Source organism: Ascaphus truei, chromosome 5 (genome assembly GCF_040206685.1).
Source record: "Ascaphus truei isolate aAscTru1 chromosome 5, aAscTru1.hap1, whole genome shotgun sequence".
Lineage (NCBI taxonomy): Eukaryota > Metazoa > Chordata > Amphibia > Anura > Ascaphidae > Ascaphus > Ascaphus truei.
In genome coordinates, this window is record NC_134487.1 from 117,149,805 (window position 1) to 117,173,277 (window position 23,473).

The 23,473-nt window shown below is 42.6% G+C and overlaps 1 protein-coding gene across 5 annotated transcripts in view; it reads left to right on the forward strand.

The window, feature by feature from the left end:
• PPFIA2 (PPFI scaffold protein A2) overlaps positions 1-23,473 on the forward strand; it is a 401,131-nt gene that overhangs the window by 363,334 nt on the left and 14,324 nt on the right. For all 5 annotated transcript variants that reach the window (XR_012801707.1, XM_075600502.1, XM_075600503.1 and 2 more), the window contains 6 exons: positions 2,945-3,007; positions 5,285-5,314; positions 7,876-8,051; positions 16,507-16,604; positions 20,139-20,314; positions 21,382-21,450. Coding sequence is in view for 4 of the 5 variants with exons in the window: in XM_075600502.1 (XP_075456617.1) it covers positions 2,945-3,007; positions 5,285-5,314; positions 7,876-8,051; positions 16,507-16,604; positions 20,139-20,314; positions 21,382-21,450 (612 nt within the window). In the remaining variant the exon portion in view is untranslated. The remainder of the gene's footprint in view (positions 1-2,944; positions 3,008-5,284; positions 5,315-7,875; positions 8,052-16,506; positions 16,605-20,138; positions 20,315-21,381; positions 21,451-23,473) is intronic.

The following is a 23,473-nucleotide window of genomic DNA, read 5'->3' on the forward strand; positions in this document are numbered from 1 at the left end:
TAATAATATTGCTAATTTAATATGCTTTCAGCGAAACAAGGTGTGTGTGCCCTATTCATAGTGTCAGCATTAAGCAAATGTAGTTATTTTGTAGCATTTTGCACATGAGTATAATAAACGAAATTGCAGCGCACATTGACCCAACGCTGGGCGAATCGCTTAGAAACACAACCGCAAATTTTCTCATGACACAAAAGGGCAATTTTTTCACGGTTCACAATCTTGTGAAAGTTTTACACTCTCTAGTCTGGTGAAAGCTCTGAAGTATTGATGAGGCATGAGAGAGACAGACCGTGTTTGCTCTAGGTAACCTCTGCCTGAGATGCTTTCTCCTGAGCCACTATTTGCCTAAGCAGTTCTGATAACCCCTATATTTGGACTGATTCCTGTAAAGATTTAGTTTAGTCCTTATTGGAGACAAAATAAACACCGTCTTTACTTTAAATGTCTGTTCATGTGTTCTTGCTCTCCTTCACTTGCTGACACGCTGTGTATCTGACTTGAATGAATAGCATGTGAATAAGTACATTTATCATCATTATTCATTCACATGTGCATCGTTACAAATATCACTGAAATATTGCTGAAGTAAAAAGGCTTTTTTACTCTGCATTACTGCTGGTGATATGCCTTTAGTGCACAGGTTTCTAAAAAAAATAAAAAATCAGATATTTGCAGATATTGGCAATGTTTTCAATGAATGACCTTTTGCGAATTCCAGCCTATAAGTGTGAAATTGTTATTTTAACTAATGAAATACCAGATTTGACATTAAAGTTTAAGTGGCATTTTTAAGCAATTTTAACAAACCTTTGTACCCCGTGACGTGTATTTGTCATAATTAAATGCTTATAATTTACCTTGACATCAATTACAATGCTACAGTACAGTACTTGTACAGTAGCTCATGGTAAATGACTTTGGAGTGATTTCATGTTTTCCTCCAGATGTTCCTCTCTGGGAAAATGCTTTTTATTTTCAGTGTAAGAAAGGCAAGTGCACGTTAAACTATTCTTGAACTGAACCTACACTGGAGTAATAACACGATTGATTTCCTTTTAATGTTAAAACTGTGAAGAACCACCTAGTGCATTGTAGGATACAAAATGCTGTGATCACCCTTGAGACTAAATTGCAGTCATATTTTATAAAGTAATCATATTTCTAAAGATTGAAGGGCCAATACATTACAACAAACTTAGGATGTTGTAGTGATTGAATAAACTTTCTTCCCAAGCTTAAATAATAAAGGACATTTTTTAGCACATTCACATCTCTAACAGGTCCCCAAACCACCCCATGGCCATGACAGACAATAAGAAAAAAAGTAATGCTGTACAGGGAGTATTGCAGCATTAACTGAGATACATACAGTACAACATTAACATATGTGGTGTAATAGTTACAGGTGGTCCTGCTTCAAGGAGTACATGAAACCAAGTTAACATGTACAAGGTTAAACCCATGTGATTTATGCATTTATTCTTACAAGTTTATTTATTTATACAATGTTTTACCACAAAGCAATACACTGAAAGTTACAGTACCTCTCATTTTCTAGTATGACCTGGGTACAGTTGTTATAATATCTGATTGCATTAAATGAACAGTGGTAATACATTCAATTAAGAGACATTTTATGGACCATTAGAGATAATATACAATTATGGGCGTATGTAACAGTTAAAGACAAGGTTACAATTTTGTTAGAAGATCAGGGAAAGGCCTGCAATTTGTTGTGTTAGAAGAGGTCCTGCCCTAAAGTGCTTACAATCTATAAAGAAGGCTAAGTTGAAACATTGGGTTACATGGGATGAGAAGGTTGGTGTGCTTTGCATTGTAACAAAGCAGCTACAACATTAACAAGCTTTAGCAAATGGCTGACACCCTTTGGCTGCCGCCCTTGGGGCGATGCATATGTAGTCTGAAGGGGTTCTCAATAAATTCAGCTGTGTTCTGAAAGTACTTTGTCCAGGACAGGAAACATTCCAGAGGATGGGGGTGACGAAACACATAGCAAGCAATCACAGATGTTAACCCTTAGCACTCTGGTTCTGTGCAGAGGAGAGCAGCTCTTGGGGAACCCTATCAGATGTCCGCCTTTGGGGCGACGCAGATGTAGGCTGTAGGAGTTCTCAATTAATTCAGCTGGTTGGATATCAATAAGTATTAAAAATTATTTGTAGTTCTTTATCATTAGAATATTTATTTTTTTAAGTTAGTGTGCAGAAACACGGTAGGCTAGAAATGGAAGAGGGTTGCTTTCTTGTAATGCCTACAGAATGTCATTGTGTATTCAGCATGACTAGACGGAATACCTGTTCACATGAAAAATGGATTTGAAAGAAACAAAAACAGGCAGCTATTTGCTTAAAACACATTTTTTTCTGTTTTTGTGAGCTAGCTGGGAATGCTTATTTCTACTTTCTTGTTCAATGTAGTGTTTATGAAAAAAGTATTGGATTTTATGTGAAGCAACAACAAAATATTGTTTTCATATCATGATAAATTGCTTAACTTTGAAAAAGATCATTATCCAGTGACAGTGGGAAGTACTGTACAGCAGAAAAATGGAACTATAAAGTTATTACTTCAGCTATAGACCTTTAGTATCTAAGATGTGTATGTACTCAAATGATTGGCCTTTTCTTTTCCCACTGCACATTACTAATTGTGTATTAGAGGGATGTGTGATCTTAGACTTAATGTAAATGATAAATTTTAATTTCACTGAAAGATGTGCGCTTCGTTAATTTCAATTTGATAGACAGACTTTTCTGGGACTTTGAGACTCCTAAGACTCTAGGCTTAAGGCATTAATGTACAGTATATTTGCCGATTGTGATGCTATTACAATGTTAACTTACAGTGTTGCTGCATTTCTTCTTTAACACTGCTTACCTCATGTGGATTCCACCTGCTCTCCTGTGGGTCCTGTCATTAGCCATCAGGTAATGTCTGGCTGACCCACGAGGAAATGGAGAATCTTGCAACTCCTGCCAAAATGGTTAGTCATTTATTTGCATTGTTTTGTTTTTGTTTTCTTATCTAAAAAGTTTCTGCATATTAACAGTCATGCAATGATTGCCTTGGGCTCATGTATAAGAGCCGTCATAATATGTGTGATTTAATTTGACAAACGTGGGATTGAAGACGGAGCTGTGAAAATAAAAAATCGGCATAAGTCACTGGTATCTATCATCTTAAATACACTGTACAGTAGCTGTTATCTAAAATAGCATTTCAGCTACTTGGGGTTAATGTAAAAGTTGTAATATTACCCTCTCGCCATCAAGATTAGTGTTTACACTAGGTGGACAAGTCCTTCCAATATTCTTGTAAAACCGCAGAAAATGAATGAGCTGGTGTATTTCTCTGAGTGGAAAAATGGATATGATAAAAAATACATTTAAGAAAGTAAGGACATAAGAATTAAAACATATTTTTTTGCCATCCGTAAGCGATCTGGATTTAGAAGATCAGATACATAATCAGATAGGAGGATATATAGGAACCATTTTCAAACCAAGAATACAGTATTAGCCGACATTTACTAAAGGCACCTTACAGCTCATACAAATTAATAGGCTTTAACGCTATGGGATCCCCAGGATATAACAACTATATCCCGGGTCTGGCACACCAGGGGCCCCCGTGATGTTGTGGCTACGTCATGCCCTTTTTGCATTCGTTTTCATGGGGAGATTGTGCTCTGTGATCCAAATACAGTCTGACACGCAGTTTGAATGCTGCTCTTCAGCTGAGGTAACGTTGGACTAAACATACAGTACATACAGCCACCCCATGGGTAGATTTGTTTCCCTCCGGGACTTTGCGATCACATGTGTGATCCTTTGGACTGATCACGTGATGGCTGAAGAGAGGATGGGGGGTCCTTCTCTTCCGTTATGTAGCCAGTTGGCGTTGGGAGGCACAGCATGCGATCTTCTCTAGACAACAAGCAAATAGCATATGACGTAGTACCTATGTCATAGGGCTCCTGGAGGGCCAGACTCCATGATGTGATAGCTATGTGCCGTGGCACTCAAAGGGTTAAAGCAGCAAAACATGAAAAATCCTGTATGTTTTGTTTGAAATACATCAGTTCTGTAGTATTAGATAATACTGTCTGCATTGTTTTAACTCATAATGCTATTTTTAATGTTTTGTTTTTTTTAAATTTACTAATAATCCTTTGGTTGCTACAGAAACCAGTTAAAAAGTCATATCCACTTCCTCTTTAGAAACAGGCTCTGACACAACTTTTTGAGCTCTGCGCATAGGCAACAAAGTATCATAAACAGATCTGTTGCTGTAGTATGCTCCAAACAGCAGGCTCTGAAAGCTGTAAGAATAATGTGTTACATGTCGTAATATAATGTTACAGATCAGCTGCAGCATTTTACAGAAGGCCATTATGTTAGTCACAAAATCAGGATTTTACCGATTTAAAACAGGAACACCAAACAATTGCCATTTTATGTAAGAATGTAGATGCTTTAGATATAAAAATAAGAAGAAAAACGGGGGAAATTTAGTATTGCTGCTTTAAACTGTAGAAAGTGCATCAAAAGTTAAATATTTTCCAATTTTGCATTATGAGTCTGTATGGTTGGACATGGAAGATGTTTGGAACATGGAGCCAAGATAACTTTCAGAAAATTATTTTAGCACCTCAGTTTCTATGTTTAATGCACCGTTCGTAGGGGGATTATCTACCTGTCGGGAATGTACATTTTAGCAATTGTGTGGGGAAAATGTGGGCGATACATCATGTTATTACACACCACAACAATATTCCCCTCATTCATTGGCTGGCAAAGTCGGCAACGCATTCACTAGCACTGCTTCAAAATGTGGGTGAGCTTAGTACCATATCTCCAAAGAATAAAATGAACACGACACCAAAAGGTCTTTTAGCTGAGTGGATTACTGAACACTATTGGCTCAGCACCATTTCAAAGCCAACATAGATCTAATGAGGAATTAAGTGATTTTTTTTAAAACAATGTTTTAATCTTGGTTGGATAAACCTGCTAGATCATATAAAATCAGCCTGGCGAAAAAAACGTTTTTAGAACAATTTGGTTAACACATATAAGTACATTAATAATCACTTGCATAGATTTGACTATAACATCAGTATTGATTTTTACTGCATGCTTTATTTATACAAATGACAAGTGGAAAGAATATGTATTTGTAGTTTGCTACTTCATCATGCTTTTACTGCGATGTCATCTGTTTTTACTTTGCTGTACTAATGGCTTGTTGCTGATAACAGAAAGAGTCAGAAGAAGGCAGCTGGGCACAGGTATGAACTTCCTTTTCTTAATGCACACTGTAATACAATGTAGCATACAGAGCCATTCAAGGGCTAAGAAGTGTTGCAGAGGAAACTCTGCCTACATCCATGTAACAATTTGATCAATAACAAGATGCAAATTTGCTGCATCAATTTCAGCAAAGCACAGTAACGCACGAGTGGCAGAACATTCATCAATCTGTCTGGAACTGCTACTTACCTATAAATAACCCACCAGCACTGAGAATTTATACCAGACAGCAGCACCTTTCCCTGTAGGAGATAACGTCCGCGCTGACGACTGAAAACTAATTCAACATGAATCCATTAATAGCAATGGTTTCACTTAGAGTATGCTGCAGTGAAACCATAATACGAGCTTGTATAAATACAACGCGTCTTTATCATGTACAAGGGCCCATAATATGTTTAGTGAGCCATAAAACAGCTACTTGCTGACGTGATTATTCCATTTAATGTGGTTTCTCTAAAGTGTTACAACCAAATTTGTGCAGACAGAACCTGATGAGATCTGTGCCTTGTTAAATCGCCATTACAAAATACAAGTCATTCAGCATAAATGGGGAAAATCTTAAACGATTCAATTAAGCACCACCATAAAAGAGTGCAAGCCTTTATTAATGTAATGGTTACATATTTAACAGCCTTTTTATTAAGAAAGGTGATGCCAGTGTAGATATTCCCAAATTTATTACCAAAATAATACTTTATGAGAATATTGTAATTAGACACTAAAGCTAGAATTTTCTGTGAAAGTGTACTGCCAGCACGTAGTACGCCTGCGCAAGGCAACATTTCTCAAGTTTAAGGACAGGGAGAAAGTGAAGGGATATGTACAGTATTTTATATGCTAGCTTATATGTCACGTAATATTGCTTTTTTCCACCTCCACCCTGACACATATCCAGTCTCAAGTCACAACCTGGATGGCTATTTATTGTTATAGCCCTGTTAATAAAGATATTTAAAAGTTATTACATTTTACTGCAGGTCAGGCAAAAGACAAATTATTTGGGGTACAGTAGGTGTAATTCACAATCTAGGAGCATAAACCGTGGTCCAGTAAGTAGATACAATAAGGTTCTCTTATATTGCTGCCCTTAGGGAGATTCAGGGAGCTGAATGCAGTGTGTTGGAATTTCAAAACCCTCTGCAAAATGGAGGAGCTGTAGTGATTCTTCACTAAACTGCCCTACACTTTCTATCTGGGTCCTGCAGGAATTATCACAATGTCTCATGCTATCACAAGAATTGTTTGCAGATTGTATAGGAGTGTGCGAATATCACAAAGAATCTGAGAAGTGCAGGCTGTATATACACTTTGATTTCTTGTCCTAGTTAGACTTTTGGGCCTAAGCTAAAAAAACAAAAAATGTAACCAAACGATTTTAGATGTCTAGCCTTCAAATGCACCACTATACTGCAGTATAATCAGTGGCAGATTTCTCACTAGGCTTGGGCCTAAGGCAACAACATTTTGAGACAGCATACAGAGGCCCCACTCTCTCCCCACTGCTTGCCAGAGGCGTGGGGCCTCTGTAATGGTTGCTTACCTTCTCTTTCGCACCACCCTCCTCCTTCTGTAGCATCGTGGTGTCAAATGACACTGTGACATCACATGACGATGCGTTGCCATGATAACGTGATGTTACATGGTGTCACGTTGTCATGGAAATGCGGCGTGACGTTGCAGCGTCATTTCACGGCGCAGAAGGAAGAGGGTGGCGCTGCCGGAGGCGCTCGCGGTAAGTGCCTATTGGCGCCAAAATGTTAAATACACCACTGAGTATAATACCAATTACCCACTGGCAATAGCAATTTAATTTTTGATTGCTTTTGCACTTTAGTGAATATGCCTACACCAGCAGCTATTAGCGAAGGAGACTGTTTTCCCCTTGAAACACCCAAAACAGTGGCCTAATTTTAGCTCCTCTGCTGACATTCAACATGCAAACCTTAATTCCTATGTAACTGAAGGAATGACCTCAGATTTGCAATTACGCTAGTAGAAAACAGTTTAACCTAAGAGATTTGGTTTCTCTAAGAGCTTGCATTATACATTTTAACAAACTCACCCACCTCCATGGCCACGGACCCTTCAGCCCTTCCTGGTCACTTGGTCATTCTTCGGGACAGTCACATGATCTCTTAAAGGGTTCGGCACGATGTGAAGGGGAAGGATGCCCCCCACCCACCTTTCAGTTTGGTACAGCTTAAGAGCACCAATCGCATACAGACCCTAACAAACTAGAAAAATCCAATGACATACAGTAGTCGTATGACATACTCTACATTATAAGGGCTCCGGCTGTGGCACTTTTCTTGACTTACACTATGTCATTAGGGCACTGAATGGGTTGAGATACATGTATTAGTGAACAGAAGCCTAACAATTTACTAATTTAAATAAAATATGCTGATTATATTATACAAATGGAATTACTATAAAAAATAAATAAATAAAAACATATATGTATATACAGTATATCATGTCATTGAATTTCGACCTGCTGGATAACATATAATATTGTGGAATCTCATCTCTACAGACACTAGCTTATGGGGATATGAACCATGAATGGATTGGTAATGAATGGCTCCCTAGTTTGGGTTTACCTCAATACCGAAGTTACTTCATGGAGTGCCTGGTTGATGCCAGGATGTTGGATCATCTAACAAAAAAAGACCTCAGAGTGCACTTAAAAATGGTGGATAGCTTTCATCGGTATGTGCTTGCCATGTTATTAAACGCTATACAATAACGTAATAGATTACTATATTAGAGAAAATGTAAATGTATATAAACAATAGTTGTTACATATACAGTATAGTGCATGTAGGTTTCTGTTCCATTGTTTTCTGTATCGCAGAATTCACTGTTTTTGTCCTCACAAAATGTGTATTTTTGGAGTTCTTATTGCAACTAATCCAGTGTGATAACTCATTTACCAAGGAACACTGGTTGTCTTGGGGTTTTTATTTTTTTTAAATCCCTTTATAAAATGAAGAGTTTACTATGACAATTCATAGTATTTTATGATTGCTAATATTCTACAAACATAATTACATAGAAAAAATCAGTAATCATAAAATGAATTGCTGAAAAATAAATAAAATAAATTTGTGCTTTGTTAAAGAGCCTACTTCCATTGCATGTTATGCATTTTTGTAAAACTAATTTGCGCATAAAAAGTAAAATGACTAATATTTCTAAGAATTTTTCTCAGCAGCATTGAAATTCAATATATTCAAAGCATATGAATATTTTATTTAAACAGTGACTGTATGGAAAGAAATGCAAAACTACATTTAGGCCTGAAGGATACAAAAATATTTTATATATATTTATTACTCACACATGTGTCTTCACTAGTGTCAGAGTGAGCAGAAAATATATATTCTCTATAATGGTTTCATCAATTTTAAACATGGTGAAATGTCAACATCATTAATTAAGAATACATTTTGACTAAAAATGATATCAATATAATTGGCAGGGCGAAATTGCTTGAATTTTGCATCATATATCTCACTTATTTTTCATGATATCTTTAATTTATCTTTCCAGTTTTTTGCCATTTACAATTGTACAGTTTATTTTCTGTATTTTAGCTTTGTAGCTTTATACATTTGTAACACTGTCCCTGTTTGTGGAAAATATTGAGCATTTAATTTTAAAAGCCATTTGTGAATACCTTTACATAACATACATTTGTTGTATAATCTGGTTCTCCACAAAGTATTCACATGTTTGAATGAATGTAATAATTGTTTTTAACTATATGGAATAAAAACGATTTATAACAGGGTCATTACTACATGACAGTCTTGGATCTCAGGTCCGTGAAACAATTAAATTGTCTCCTATGGCAGAAGAGGATCTTTGAAAAGGACCTAGGAAAGCCCAGTCATTTATACAAATAATCATTGAAATGAAACAACTCCAAATAATAATTTAAAAAAAGGAATATTACAGAACTGCAGTATTAAAATGTTCAGTTTTAATAGTTCTCAGTTCATAGTTCCCTCACATTAAAGACGTTCAGCACTATTTCTTAATGATCCAAAGCAGGGGTGGCCAACTCCAGTCCTCAAGGGCCACTACCAGGTCATTCTGATTGAGCCACCTGTGCTGAAGCAGGGATAGCCTTATTACCGGACCTGTTTTGGTGGCCCTTGAGGACTGGATTTGGCCACTCCTGAGCCAAGTTAAAGTAAACCATGCAGCCAGTGGCAGATTTACCTTTTTGCCACCCATAGGCTCCCACTGGCAGTGGGGGCGGACCTCCTCTTGCAGCGTAGCGCCGTCATGATGTCACGGTGTCATGTGACGTTGTGGCATCATTTGCCGCCTGGTTGCCATCACAACGCCACGCTGCAGGAGGGGGGCCGCATCACAAACACAAATTGCCGCTCTAAGCTATATTTTAGTGAGCCTTGTGGGAAATCTGCCTCTGCATGCAGTCACGCTATGTAATAAAATGTGAAGCAGTCTTCTGATTTTAGTCCTATTGATTTGAAAGGAGTTGAACACTTCAATGTTGTTACCTTGATATATCAAGCCACTTCCTAAACAACTACTTCAAGTCATGACATGGAATTTAACCAAACTTACTGAATAACCAACACACAAATTAGTGAAGTCTTTGCAAACCTCACTTTTAAACACTACTTTTAAAAAGCAAAATGTACTCTGCAATGTCATACTGCATAAATTGAATATACAATGGGTGACATTTTATATGGTATGCACTTTTAAAGTCCCTTGTGACCTTTATTAGCTACAGTACTTGGCCCCACTACCCTTGTCAGGTCACTTGGGTTTTATATACAGTATATTCCTCTATTCATTAGTTGTACAGTTTCAGTCTTCATAAAGTAAGCACCTAAATTGCTAAATGTTTTTACATCTATAAATTGCACAAGCAAACTTCATCGTATACTGTAAGTGTTTGCGTGGGCTGTTTTTGAGAACAATAGCACTGTACATTATTTTTAAACTCAATGTAGGCTAAATAAGCATAATGCAAAACTTGCTATTTCTGTTTAGCGTGTGCAGGCAGGTAGGTACAGCATGTGTGTGAAAGTTGTATCTTTACAGCTGTTGTTATGTACTTTGTCTATGTAGGGTGACCAGATTTTGAAAATGAAAAACCGGGACACATTTTTTTTAAATATATATATATAACAGTTTATTTATTGTAGTACACTTATACTTTACTACCATTAGAGAGAGAGAGAGAGAGAGAGAGAGAGAGAGAGAGAGAGAGTGTGTGTGTGTGTGTGTGTGTGTGTGTGTGTGTGTGTGTGTGTGTGTGTGTGTGTGTGTGTGTGTGTGTGTGTGTGTGTGTGTGTGTGTGTGTGTGTGTGTGTGTGTGTGTGTGTGTGTATACACCTCAATAATCGAACAACAAAAAAAACCCAGATGTGAATGATTCTGAACACATTAACCATTGTCAGGATGCCCCCTCTTCACAATTTCTAAAAGCAGCAATCCCGGCTGGGATCTTACCTGATCCGCAGTCCCTCAAGGTACTATACTGGAGGGGAGGTGTTCCTTACCTGTCTTCCGATGTCTCCCGCATGAAATTTGAGTCAGATCTGGAAGAAAGCAGAGTAGGTTACTTCGGGGTAGGTATACGGCAGTTAAGATAAGACAGAGGGTGAGGGAGACAGGGAGGGAGGGCGAGGGAGGGAGACAGGGATGGAGGGAGACAGGGAGGGAGGGCGAGGGAGGGAGACAGAGATGGAGGGAGGGCGAGGGAGGGAGACAGGGATGGAGGGAGACAGGGATGGAGGGAGGGCGATGGAGGGAGACAGGGAGGGAGGGAGACAGGGAGGGAGGGAGACAGGGAGGGAGGGAGACAGGGATGGAGGGAGACAGGGGTGGAGGGAGGGAGGGAGGGAGACAGGGAGGGAGGGAGACAGGGAGGGCGAGGGAGGGAGACAGGGAGGGAGGGAGACAGGGATGGAGGGAGGGAGACAGGGATGGAGGGAGACAGGGATGGAGGGAGACAGGGAGGGAGGGCGAGGGACGGAGGGCGAGGGAGATAGGGAGGGAGGGAGGGAGGGTGAGATAGGAAGGGTGAGACAGGGAGGGTGAGACAGGGAGGGTGAGATGGAGGGTGAGAGGGTGACACAGGGAGGGTGAGGGAGTGTGAGGGTGAGACAGGGAGGGTGAGACAGGGAGGGTGGGAGGGTGAGACAGGGAGGGAGGGAGGGTGAGACAGGGAGGGAGGGAGGGTGAGACAGGGAGGGAGGGTGAGACAGGGAGGGAGGGTGAGACAGGGAGGGAGGGTGAGACAGGGAGGGAGGGAGGGAGGGTGAGACAGGGAGGGAGGGTGAGACAGGGAGGGAGGGTGAGACAGGGAGGGAGGGTGAGACAGGGAGGGAGGGTGAGACGGGTAGGGTGAGACGGGGAGGGTGAGACGGGGAGGGAGGGGGGAGGGAGGGGGGGGAGGGGGGAGGGAGGGAAGGAGGGAGGGAGGGAGGGAAGGAGGGAGACAGGGTGGGAGGGAAGGAGGGAGACAGGGTGGGAGGGAAGGAGGGAGACAGGGTGGGTGGGAGGGAGGGAGACAGGGAAGGCGGGAAGGAGGGAGACAGGGTGGGAGGGAAGGAGGGAGACAGGGTGGGAGGGAAGGAGGGAGACAGGGTGGGAGGGAAGGTGGGAGGGAAGGTGGGAGGGAAGGAGGGAGACAGGGTGGGAGGGAAGGAGGGACACAGGGTGGGAGGGAAGGAGGGAGACGGTGGAAGGGAAGGAGGGAGACAGGGTGGGAGGGAAGGAGGGAGACAGGGTGGGAGGGAAGGAGGGAGACAGGGTGGGAGGGAAGGTGGGAGACAGGGTGGGAGACAGGGTGGGAGGAAAGGAGGGAGACAGGGTGGGGGAGAGAGAGGGAGGGAGACACACACCCACTGACACACACACTGATACACACACACACACACACACACACACACACACACACACACACACACACACACACACACACACACACACACACTGATGCACACACACCCCCACTGATACTGATACACACACACACACACTGATACTGATACACACACACACTGATACTGATACACACACCCCCACACTGATACACACACCCTCACCCCCACACTGATACACACACACCCCCACTGATACACACACACACCCCCACTGATACACACACACACCCCCACTGATACACACACACACTGATACATACTCACACCCACTGATACACACACACCCACTGATACACACACACATACACACACACACTGATACACACACACATACACACTGATACACACACACAGATACACACACACACTGATACACATACACACTGATACACATACACATACACATACACACACATACACACACACACACACACACACACACACACACCCACTGATACACACACACACACACACACACACACACACACACACACACACACACACACTGATACACACCCACTGATACACACACACCCACTGATACACACACACACACTGATACACACACACACACTGATACACATACACACACCCACTGATACACATACACACACACACTGATACACACACACACACTGATACACATACACACACCCACTGATACACACCCACCCACTGATACACACATACATACACACACACACTGATACACACACACCCACACACTGATACACACACACAGATATACACACACACACATACACACACACACTGATACACATACACACTGATACACATACACATACACACACACACACTGATACACACACACACACACACTGATACACACCCACCCACTGATACACACCCACCCACTGATACACACCCACTGATACACACACACCCACTGATACACCCACACCCACTGATACACACACAACACACCCCCACTGATACACACACACACTGATACACATACACACACCCACTGATACACACCCACCCACTGATACACACACACATACACATAGACACACACACACTGATACACACACACACACACACACAGATACACACACACACATACACATACACACACACACTGATACACATACACACTGATACACATACACACTGATACACATACACATACACACACACACACACACTGATACACATACACACACACACACACACACACACACACACACACACACACACACACACACACACTGATACACACACACACACACACACTGATACACACACACACACACACTGATACACATATAAACACACACACACTGATACACATATACACACACACACACACACACACTGATACACACACTGATACACATACACACACACACACACACACACACACACTGATACACACACACAGATACACCCCACCTCCCCCTGCACCGCCCGCGACCACGCAACAACCACTGCCCGAGCCCATCTCCCACACCAAAGGGACGGGGGGAAGTGAGCGCCGGGGGGCAAAGCTGTGAGCGCCGGGGGGCAAAGCTGTGAGCGCCGGGGGGCAAAGCTGTGAGCGCCGGGGGGCAAAGCTGTGAGCGCCGGGGGGCAAAGCTGTGAGCGCCAGGGGGGCAAAGCTGGGAGCGCTGATGGGCAATGGTGGGAGCGCCGGGGGGCAATGGTGGGAGCGCCGGGGGGGGCAATGGTGGGAGCGCCGGGGGGGGGCAATAGTGGGAGCGCCAGGGGGGCAATGGTGGGAGCGCCAGGGGGGGGGCAATAGTGGGAGCGCCGGGGGGGCAATAGTAGGAGCGCCGGGGGGGCAAAGCTGTGAGCGCCGGGGGGCAAAGCTGTGAGCGCCGGGGGGCAAAGCTGGGAGCGCCGGCGGGGTAAAGCTGGGAGCGCCGATGGGCAATGGTGGGAGCGCCGGGGGGGCAATGGTGGGAGCGCCGGGGGGGGCAATGCTGGGAGCGCCGGGGGGGGCAATGCTGCGAGCGCCGGGGGGGGGGCAATGCTGGGAGCGCCGGGGGGGGGGCAATGCTGGGAGCGCCGGGGGGGGGGGGGCAAAGGTACAAGGTGGTACAAAGGCAGGCGCACCCCCGGTACCACCTCCTATTACCCCCCCCTGGCTGGGACCCGGGACAGAAGGGGGACACTCCCGTGCACAGAGGAAGCCGGGAAGACTTGTGTGCTCTGCACAAAGCGGAAGTCCCGCCCCCGGCTTCCTCTGACCTGCCTGCAACCAATCCCCTGTGGGCCGGCCGGCATTCTAAGTCCCGCCCCCGGCATCATCATTCATCCAATCCCCTGCGGGCCGGCCAGCATTCTAAGTCCCGCCCCCGGCATTCTCCATCACTCAGTCCCCCCGGCAGCATTCACACACACATACAAAATACTTACCGGCCGCCGCATTCTCCTCACCGCCGCTGCCCCGCACTACCGGGACCAGGGACAGAAACCGGGACAAAAACCGGGACAGACTTAAACCGGTACAGGCCTCAAAAAACCGGGACTGTACCGGTAAAACCGGGACTGTACCGGTAAAACCGGTATGAATGGTCACTCTATATCTATGGGAACTGTCCTCTAAGATTTTAAATGCAAGCAGAGTACTTATAGTAACTCATTGGGCACGATTTGGATTGTATTTATGTACATTAGCTTGAATTATTGAGACTAACAAATGATTGTATGTGCTAGAAGGGTTTGCTCTCTTTAACAAACTTGGTTCGTAATGTTGTAAAGAAACATGTTTCTGTGAACAGTAATGTTTCCAAAAAAAAGGTATACAGAATAAAAATACATGGTTGGACTGGGGCCCACCTGCAAACCTTATTGCAGGACCTCTCCTAATTATTTTCCATCTCCCCCAGTGTGGAGAAAGGGGGCACTGGCGCGCCGACCCCAGAAGTCAGGGATTAACGTCTGTGTTGGCCAGCCAGATCCCCTTTATCAGCCAGTCCTGGCTTTCCCCAACTGCAAGCGTCCTGGCTTGACGGGAGAGGCAACCACGTTTTTTAGCCAGTTGGAAATATTCTGTACCTGAAAAGAAGTGACAGCCACATTATACCATTAGCACAAATTGCTATAGTTATTTCCCAGAATCCCTAGCTGCAGTGGAAGCATTGTATGCTAGGAAATAATGGTGGAAAAACAGGGTTGCAAACTTGTCTGAGATGTGAATGTGCTCACAAGTGATATTTTTATTCGTTATAGCAATTAGAATTTTACTGCCACCTGCTACCTGGCGGTAGCAAACTACTGCACTGTTCTCTGATTTGGAACAATTAAAATGTGTTGCCGGAATTTGTGAATATTTATGAACTGATGCAGACATAAGTAACATGTATTAAATGTAGCAAGACTCACTGTCCTCAGAGCCGAGGATGAACAAGCAAAAGTGTGCGGCGGCGAGGACAGTGTCTTCCGTGCCGGATCTTTGTGGCATCCATGCTTCTGAATATGACCCCCGTAGCATTAATCCTTCGGTGCCACGACCACTGCGATCACATGACCGCGGCACAGAAGACAGACTTACTACAGTGCATCTGTACATCGGTTTTATTGATGTATCATTCAAATGGTGTATTGCAGCATCACAGAGTAATGTGGTCATTCCTTTAAATAAGTTGAGATACCAATATTTCAGCAGTCTGGTAAAATTGCACATGCAAAAAATCTGATATTATAGACTAGAAATGTTTTAAATGATTTGTAAAGTAGTATTGACTTTTGTTATACAGGTAAAAATAGCCTCGATTTGTCACGTGGATTTAGGTTCTTGAGCCTCAAGCCAAATAGTTATTTTTTTCTCAGCAATTCCCTTGTGCCATTTTTTCTGCAGGCCATAATCCGCACTGCCATATACTGTGTATGGTATGTCATGCGTTTTGTTTTTAGTAAGAACTGTAGGAAATCCTGCCACATCATTTCTGCAGCAAGCCGGGTTCTGCTCTATTTTTTTTAAAATTAACAATGACACCTTGGAAAACAAAAGTGGGAGATTTGTTGAGGCCATTCTGATAACGTAGTTAACTGTGTGAACGCACTGATTAGAAACCTGTATGTAAGCATGCTAATCATGCTGATATCTTACTCTTTAATAAACTATGACAAAGGGAAAATAAAACACTCCAATGAATAGTGAGCAGAGTTAGCATTTCGACCAGTTTAAAAAAAAAATAACACTGTATGTTTGTTTATATTTATTTTAATGACTCTTCAAACTATTTCTTATGCATAAACAGAACAAGTTTGCAATATGGAATCATGTGTTTAAAAAAGTTAAATTATGACCGAAAAGAGCTGGAGCGGAGGAGAGAAGCCAGCCAACATGAAATAAAAGGTAATCACTCTTAAGCTTTTTACCATAATGCTGCACTTATTTAATCCAGTCCGCTTCAGGTCACATTGGATACTATCAATGTGACTGGTCTTAGTATAAACTCCTCTCCTTTTCTAAAGAAATAACTCTTTGAAAAGCATATTGGGTTGTGATCTATAGGAGGGGTGCGCAAACTGGGGGGAGTGAGATTTTTCGGGGTACGGTGTGGCATTTGTAGAGGCCCGTGTTTTTCCCCAAGGCATTTAAATTAAATGTCGGGGGATCGCGTGAGGCCTCTGCAACTTCCCTTACCCGATTCAGACAGCTGCTGTGATGCGTCTCCATGGCAACGCGGCGTCAAATGACGTCGCGGGGTGACGTGACATCACATGACCCAGGGCGTCATCTGACACCACGTTGCCATGGCAATGCGGCATCAAATGATGTCACATGACCCCGCAGTGTCATTTGACACTGGATACAAGGTGAGTGGGGGTGTGAGCAGTGGGGGACAGCAGGCAGGGTGTGCAGGACTAAAGTTTGCGTATCCCTGATCTATAGCATGATAGGGTGACCAGACGTCCCGGTTTAGCCGAGACAGTGCCGTTTTTTTAAAACTTTGTCACGGGTCCAGACTTTTATCTTAAATTTTAAAAATATATATAACATAAATCAACTTTTTACCCTACTCAAAAAGACTTCATCAATCCACTGGATTTCCCATTTATACTTTCTTATTGGAGCCTGTGCTAGTAGCCTTCATAAAACATCTCGCTGGGCCTTTTACGCCGCCAGTTTTGTCAGTGTAGTTCTCACGGTATTCAGAAAGATTCGGAAGACCTGGGATAGCAAAATGACAAAACTGGCGAGGGGCCAGCGATGTGATGTTGGCCTCTCTCAAAAGGCCTCATTCGTCTACCTGCAGTGATGTACTGCGATCTGGCCTGTGCATATCTCGCCAGCGATCGCAGGGTTTTAATAAGAATTTGAATACTAGTGTACGTAAGCAGGGCAGAACCGCGTTGATTTCAGGTCCGGAGACCCCCGGCATCAATCCGATACAGGAAAAACTGTTTTTTCTTCCTAAGTCCCTCTCTTGCTGCCGCCTCTGAAGCTGCTCACCAGCTTCATGCCAACTTTTTTCTGCCGAGAGCAATTTGGAAGATACTTGCCATTTTAGAGCCTCGATAACCTTATCAAGGCTACTAGAATTGCACGAGTTTCAAAACCTGCAAATACGTGGCTTATTGCCGCTCACTTGGCGATGTGTTTTGGATGACAGAAACAAAATGGCGATTTGGGCCACTTATCAAGGCTTTCTGATTCGCTGTAGGCATTTTTGCCCGATAACAGCTAAAAAGCCTCGATAAGTGGTTATGACGGCTACTAACATAGGCCCCATAGAGTCCAATGAAGGAAAGTAAGTGGTAATAGCTCAATGTTCAAGTTAGTGTAACGGGTGTTCCCCCACCCAATCGCAGATATAGTGTGGGTGCGGAGAACATACAGTGTTACCAGGTGTGGTGCTTTACCTGCTTGGCTCACAGGAGGGCTGAGCTTCTGCCACGAGGAACCTGGGCAATATGTTAAGACTAATAGTACTCTCGTACTCGGTGCAGTGCCTCCACCTGCGATGGTTCCTAGCAGAGCAGGAATTGTTCCTCGCAGGACATCACACAATAAACACATAGACTGTATGTATAATAACCAATACCGTTTACTTATGAGCATAGAAACATACGTGCATACCACATTAACCTGTGTCCCTCCCTAGAGGAGACACTAACCACGGCGTCTCTTAAGACGCTAACGCTATCTTGCGCCACGGCGGATGCCCGCACTTTATGCGCCACGGCGGACGCCAACACTTTAGGCGCCACCTTCCACTGGATGATCCCACCCCATGTCCAGTAACCCCACCCAATGTCTCACACTACCAAGTCATATACATGTGTGTGTGTGACTGCGCAGTCACTATGTCTGGTGATAGGCCTTGTTGGTGCACTTGATGTTATGGATTACCTGCCGAGCACTCCAGTGCTCGGACCTGCAACGGGCTTCACAAAGGATCAAGGCGAGCTCCTACACGATATCCGTGATCCACCACAGGATGATCCCTCAGGGGCGATCCCACCCGGGAAATAGTCCAGCTCTCTCCCAGCAAGACACGCAATGTTCTTTGTTCCCTACTAACAAATAGATAATGGGGCAGAGCCCCTAACCTAGGGCCTGTCCCTACAACACTCAGCTATGGTGACTCAGGGCTATCTGGGGCCTAGGGGGATTGCTGGCCTAGTGCAGGGAGTCACTGACTCCTGCACCCTACCTCCTTCCCCTAGCTGCTCCGTTCACCAACTGACAACGTGCTCAAGCCCGCGAAATGTATCCTTTCCTTCTGCCCAGTCATCTCCAGCCCTATTGGCTCCCTGGTGTCATGTGGCTCTATCCCTGGGCACCCTGGGGGCTGACAGTCCTGGACTGCGCATGCGCAACAACCTTACCATGGCGGCGCCCTGCTCCGTGAACTACCGAGACCCTAGCGACGCGACCGCGGCCTTAGCAACGGCCCGATCGCATCCCCGGCAACCGGCCGCATACCGGAGGAGACGCGCTGCTCCCTGCTCCGGCCCCCACCTTCCGAATTGGCCGTCGGGTCTGCCGCTTGTCTCCGGCAGCACCCGCAATCGATCCTGGCCATAGGAAGGTAAGCGGAAGATCGCAGCCAAGGGGGTGACCTAGCTACATCAGTTTAAAAAAGGTATTTGAAAAGGCATTTCAAATACTTGAATGAAAAACAAAAGATCAGAATGGCAGCAGGTCCTAGCGAAAGCGAAACTCACCAGCCAAAAGTAAATTGAATAAAAATACTTTTATTTAAACTACATTACAAATTAGACATCCAGTCAAACATAGCTCCTCCACCCACGCGTTTCATGCCGTCACTGGCACTTTCTCCTTGAGAAAGCGCCAGTGACGGCGTGAAACGCGTGGGAGAAGGAGCTATTTTTGTCTGTGGATGTCTATTTTTTAATGTAGTTTAAATAAAAGTATTTTTATTAAATATGTGCATCAATACAATCTATACACTGACAAGTGATTAGCTAAGTTGCTGATCGAACCGTTCTCCTGTAATCGATCACTGACATTCGTCTGGGGGGTTCACTAAATGCATCTTGGTTAATCTTCTGCTGCACTGACAGCCAAAGTTCTGTGAGGAAGATCATGTGACCAGGCAGGCACTAGATTCAATTGGTTCACTGCTAGAGAGGGCAGGCCTAAAAAAGGTGATGCTGTTTCAGATGGGGAAAGGGTTGTGACTTTGTATATGGTTGCTATAGAAACAAAAATTTCTGTTACATTAGAATACATTAAAAATGTCTTAATTTTGTTTTTGTTTTTCTCATGGTACAGAACTGATTTATTAAAAAAAAAAAAAAACACATGTAGGATATTGCTTGAACTGCAGCTTTAAGTGGCATCAAATATACAAAATGGATTAACTGAATATGGATATTTTGAACAATGTGCAACTTACAATACTCTGTATATTTATAGATGTGTTGGTGTGGAGCAACGACCGTGCGATTCGCTGGATCCAAACAATAGGTCTTAGGGATTATGCAAATAATATATTGGAAAGTGGTGTGCATGGGTCTCTTATAGCTTTGGATGATAACTTTGATTATACCAGCTTGGCCCTATTACTACAGATACCAACACAAAACACTCAGGTAAATGACATAACACTGTTTATTTAATAATGAAGTAATTTACATATGTTATATGACTTCTATTTAGTGATGTTGCAACTAATCAGCTCTATTTTAATTAATTACGTTGCATTGATTTTTTTTTTTTAATAAGTAGCGGAGAATACAGTATACTGTGTAGACACCCTTATTTCCCCTGGTATATAGCACTGATTTCCATATTTCAATTTTCTTTTTTTTCATGGAGGCGATGCTTAAAGCATAGAAAAGGGGTCTGTGTGTGAAACTCCAGGACTGGACACTTGCCTTTAAAATACTATTACGTTTAGTGGAATAAGCACCTCGTAATACCAGTGTGTCAAAAAGTACCTTTACTAGATTTGGACCTGCTTTTGTCATCAAGTTACTGGCTTGTGGACAGCAAGAAGATGAGCTACTTGATGGACATACAGATGTAGCAGAAGTTATTGCACCCTTTAAGACAACGCGTTAACGTTAATGCAATATTTATCGCAAGAAATACTGACTCCATTGAAAAATGTGGGTCATCTTTTTGACAGACTCGGTATGTTCTGCAGTATTTCTTGTGTTAACAGGGTAATAACGTCTGCTACATTTGTATTTCAGTGTATGTATCAAGTTTAGAGCATCTTGTCATTAACTATCTCCCTGTCTATTAAACTACCAGTTACATGTCATGACTTTTTAATTTCATAAATAGTGCTAGTATACTGCTTCCTATGGTTGGACCTTTTTAGTGCCTGAGGGGCCAATAATACGAGCCCCCCTGGCAACTAATCGTTTTTCTGTCTGTGGAGCTCATTAAGTACTTGAAAAGCGGATATATTGTTTTGTGCATGAACACATCAGGACTTAGGGGTTTATTCATAACAGTGCGATAGTGATGACCAGGGCTCAATCGCACAGAAACCCCCATTGAGGTTGTGAGTTTCCGAGTGATAATGCCCCAATCAGCACTATCTCAGTTTAATGAATAAGCCTCGAAGACCGATGGATGAGCCTCTGAATATTTTAATTATGTTTCTATCTCTATCACAAACTCTTACTTAACGCTGTCACTGTTTCAGGCAAGGCAAATCCTGGAAAGAGAATACAATAATTTATTGGCACTGGGAACTGAAAGACGTCTTGATGAGGTAAATAATTTATTCTAACAAGGTGATTGAAATATTAACCCCTTTGCTGGTGGAGGTATTACTTTGTTCTCACTATACACATTATATATATATTATATATATAAAACTATCAAATAATTGGTTAAAATCATGACCACGCATATGACTTGTGTCTTGAGTTGGACTTTTTTTTAAAAATAATTTTGCTGGCTATTATTTTGATAGTAATTCTTGTGAGAACGGGGATTCCAGCAGTATTTACACTAACACAACTGATTTACACAATTCTCCACATTCCATATCATCATAATAAAAATAATAATATATATGAAATAGCCCAAAAAAGCTCAATATGAAATACTACTAAAGTAAATTAGACATACAGAATCATCTCATGAAACTTCAACTTCAATTTACAAATGAATTCCCCTTTCTTCCATCTACGTTTATCAGCAGGATAGTCTTTGTGTAAATTGTCAGCCATTCCTAAATCAATCTTACAAGACAAAAACTGTTTAATTAGTAAATAGTAAATTCTCATTTAGTCTGAAATAAATTGATCAACCCCATCTGATGAAGTTTAATAGGCCACTTGACACTATGAATTATAAATATATCATTGTATACAGTATATATCTATATATAAGGTTATTCACTCTGCAGCAATTGAAAAACTATCTTCACATAAAATCACATACCAGAAGTCCTGGAACACCCACATAATTGATCCCTTGACTGCAAGTAGATGTAACCCCCTTGGAAATATATACCGCTAAAATACGCACTGCCTCCTGGCTGGCTCCTCTCTGTGGTGTGCCCAGAATGTGACTCTCTGATGGATATGGCCCCCAGCCAATGACATTTGACTTGAGAGGAGAGACTAAATGGGAGAGTCTTTATGAGTGCCTGGTGGAGCATGAGGGGGAAGAGCTGCCACAACCAGAAGATAGGATGATTTGAAGCCTAAATATTAATTATGATATATATATATATATTCAGCATGTAACTGGTTAAATAAGTAATTTAGTATTAAGAAATGATATTGGAAAATGATAAACTGACTGCTGAAGATAGGCAGGTGTACAAATGTTTGCTGAGTTGAATAGTATATGATCAAGAGTTTGGAATCAAAGGTTAGTTAAATACTTGGTAAGACAATATAATAGAGATGGGTCTTAAAAGATAAGGAACATAGGATTACCCATAGTTACTTACAGATGCAGCCACCAGAATTAGATCACTTGCCTTGGAAAATCTGGGGCAATTTCCCAATGAACGGCAACATTTCTGTGAGATTTTTTGCAGCCAGACTAATGGGACAGCAGGGATCCCTGCTGTGTTAATCCGATGGGCCCTTACTAATCTCACAGAAATGTTAAGGCATGTTGAGGAATTTACTGTGAGATGCCTTAGTTTTTACCCAGGCAAGTGATCGGATACTGGTGGCTGCATCTGTAGTGACAGAACAAAGAGGTGCTTTAAAATCACAGTAAATATAGCTAAATAAAGGAACATTGGTTTAAACATTGATGATTAACTAAGAACATTTTGTCTCAGTGAGAAACATGTATTGTTGAAATGTATAAAGATTGCATTTGAATTGATAGAATTCAGAATAATTTAACATCCAAGCTAAGAGCAAGCAAGCTAACGATTCTCCACATTATAACTAAATTCTATATTCTTGAATGATGTAACCAACTGAAATGATGCTGTGAAATGTTTTCTATTGTCTCTGATTAAATTGAGAAAAGAACCGGACTGTGGACTATTTGATATACTGTATATTGAAATGTGGGACATTTATTTGCACCCATCTAATGAGCAAATCTTCATGACCCGGAGCGATATCGGACTGATCTAGAGTGACCTGAGAACCAGCCATGGGCAGGACTGATCTGCTCAGCTGAGCTGAGTAACAAGGTCACAGACAGGCCACTAGTGGAGTCAGAGTGGGGCAGCATCCTACCAGACTAAGGGAGGAGTGTGTAACTACAGAGGGATCCTCATCACTGACAAAGGGTACCGAAGACTTTGTGAAGAT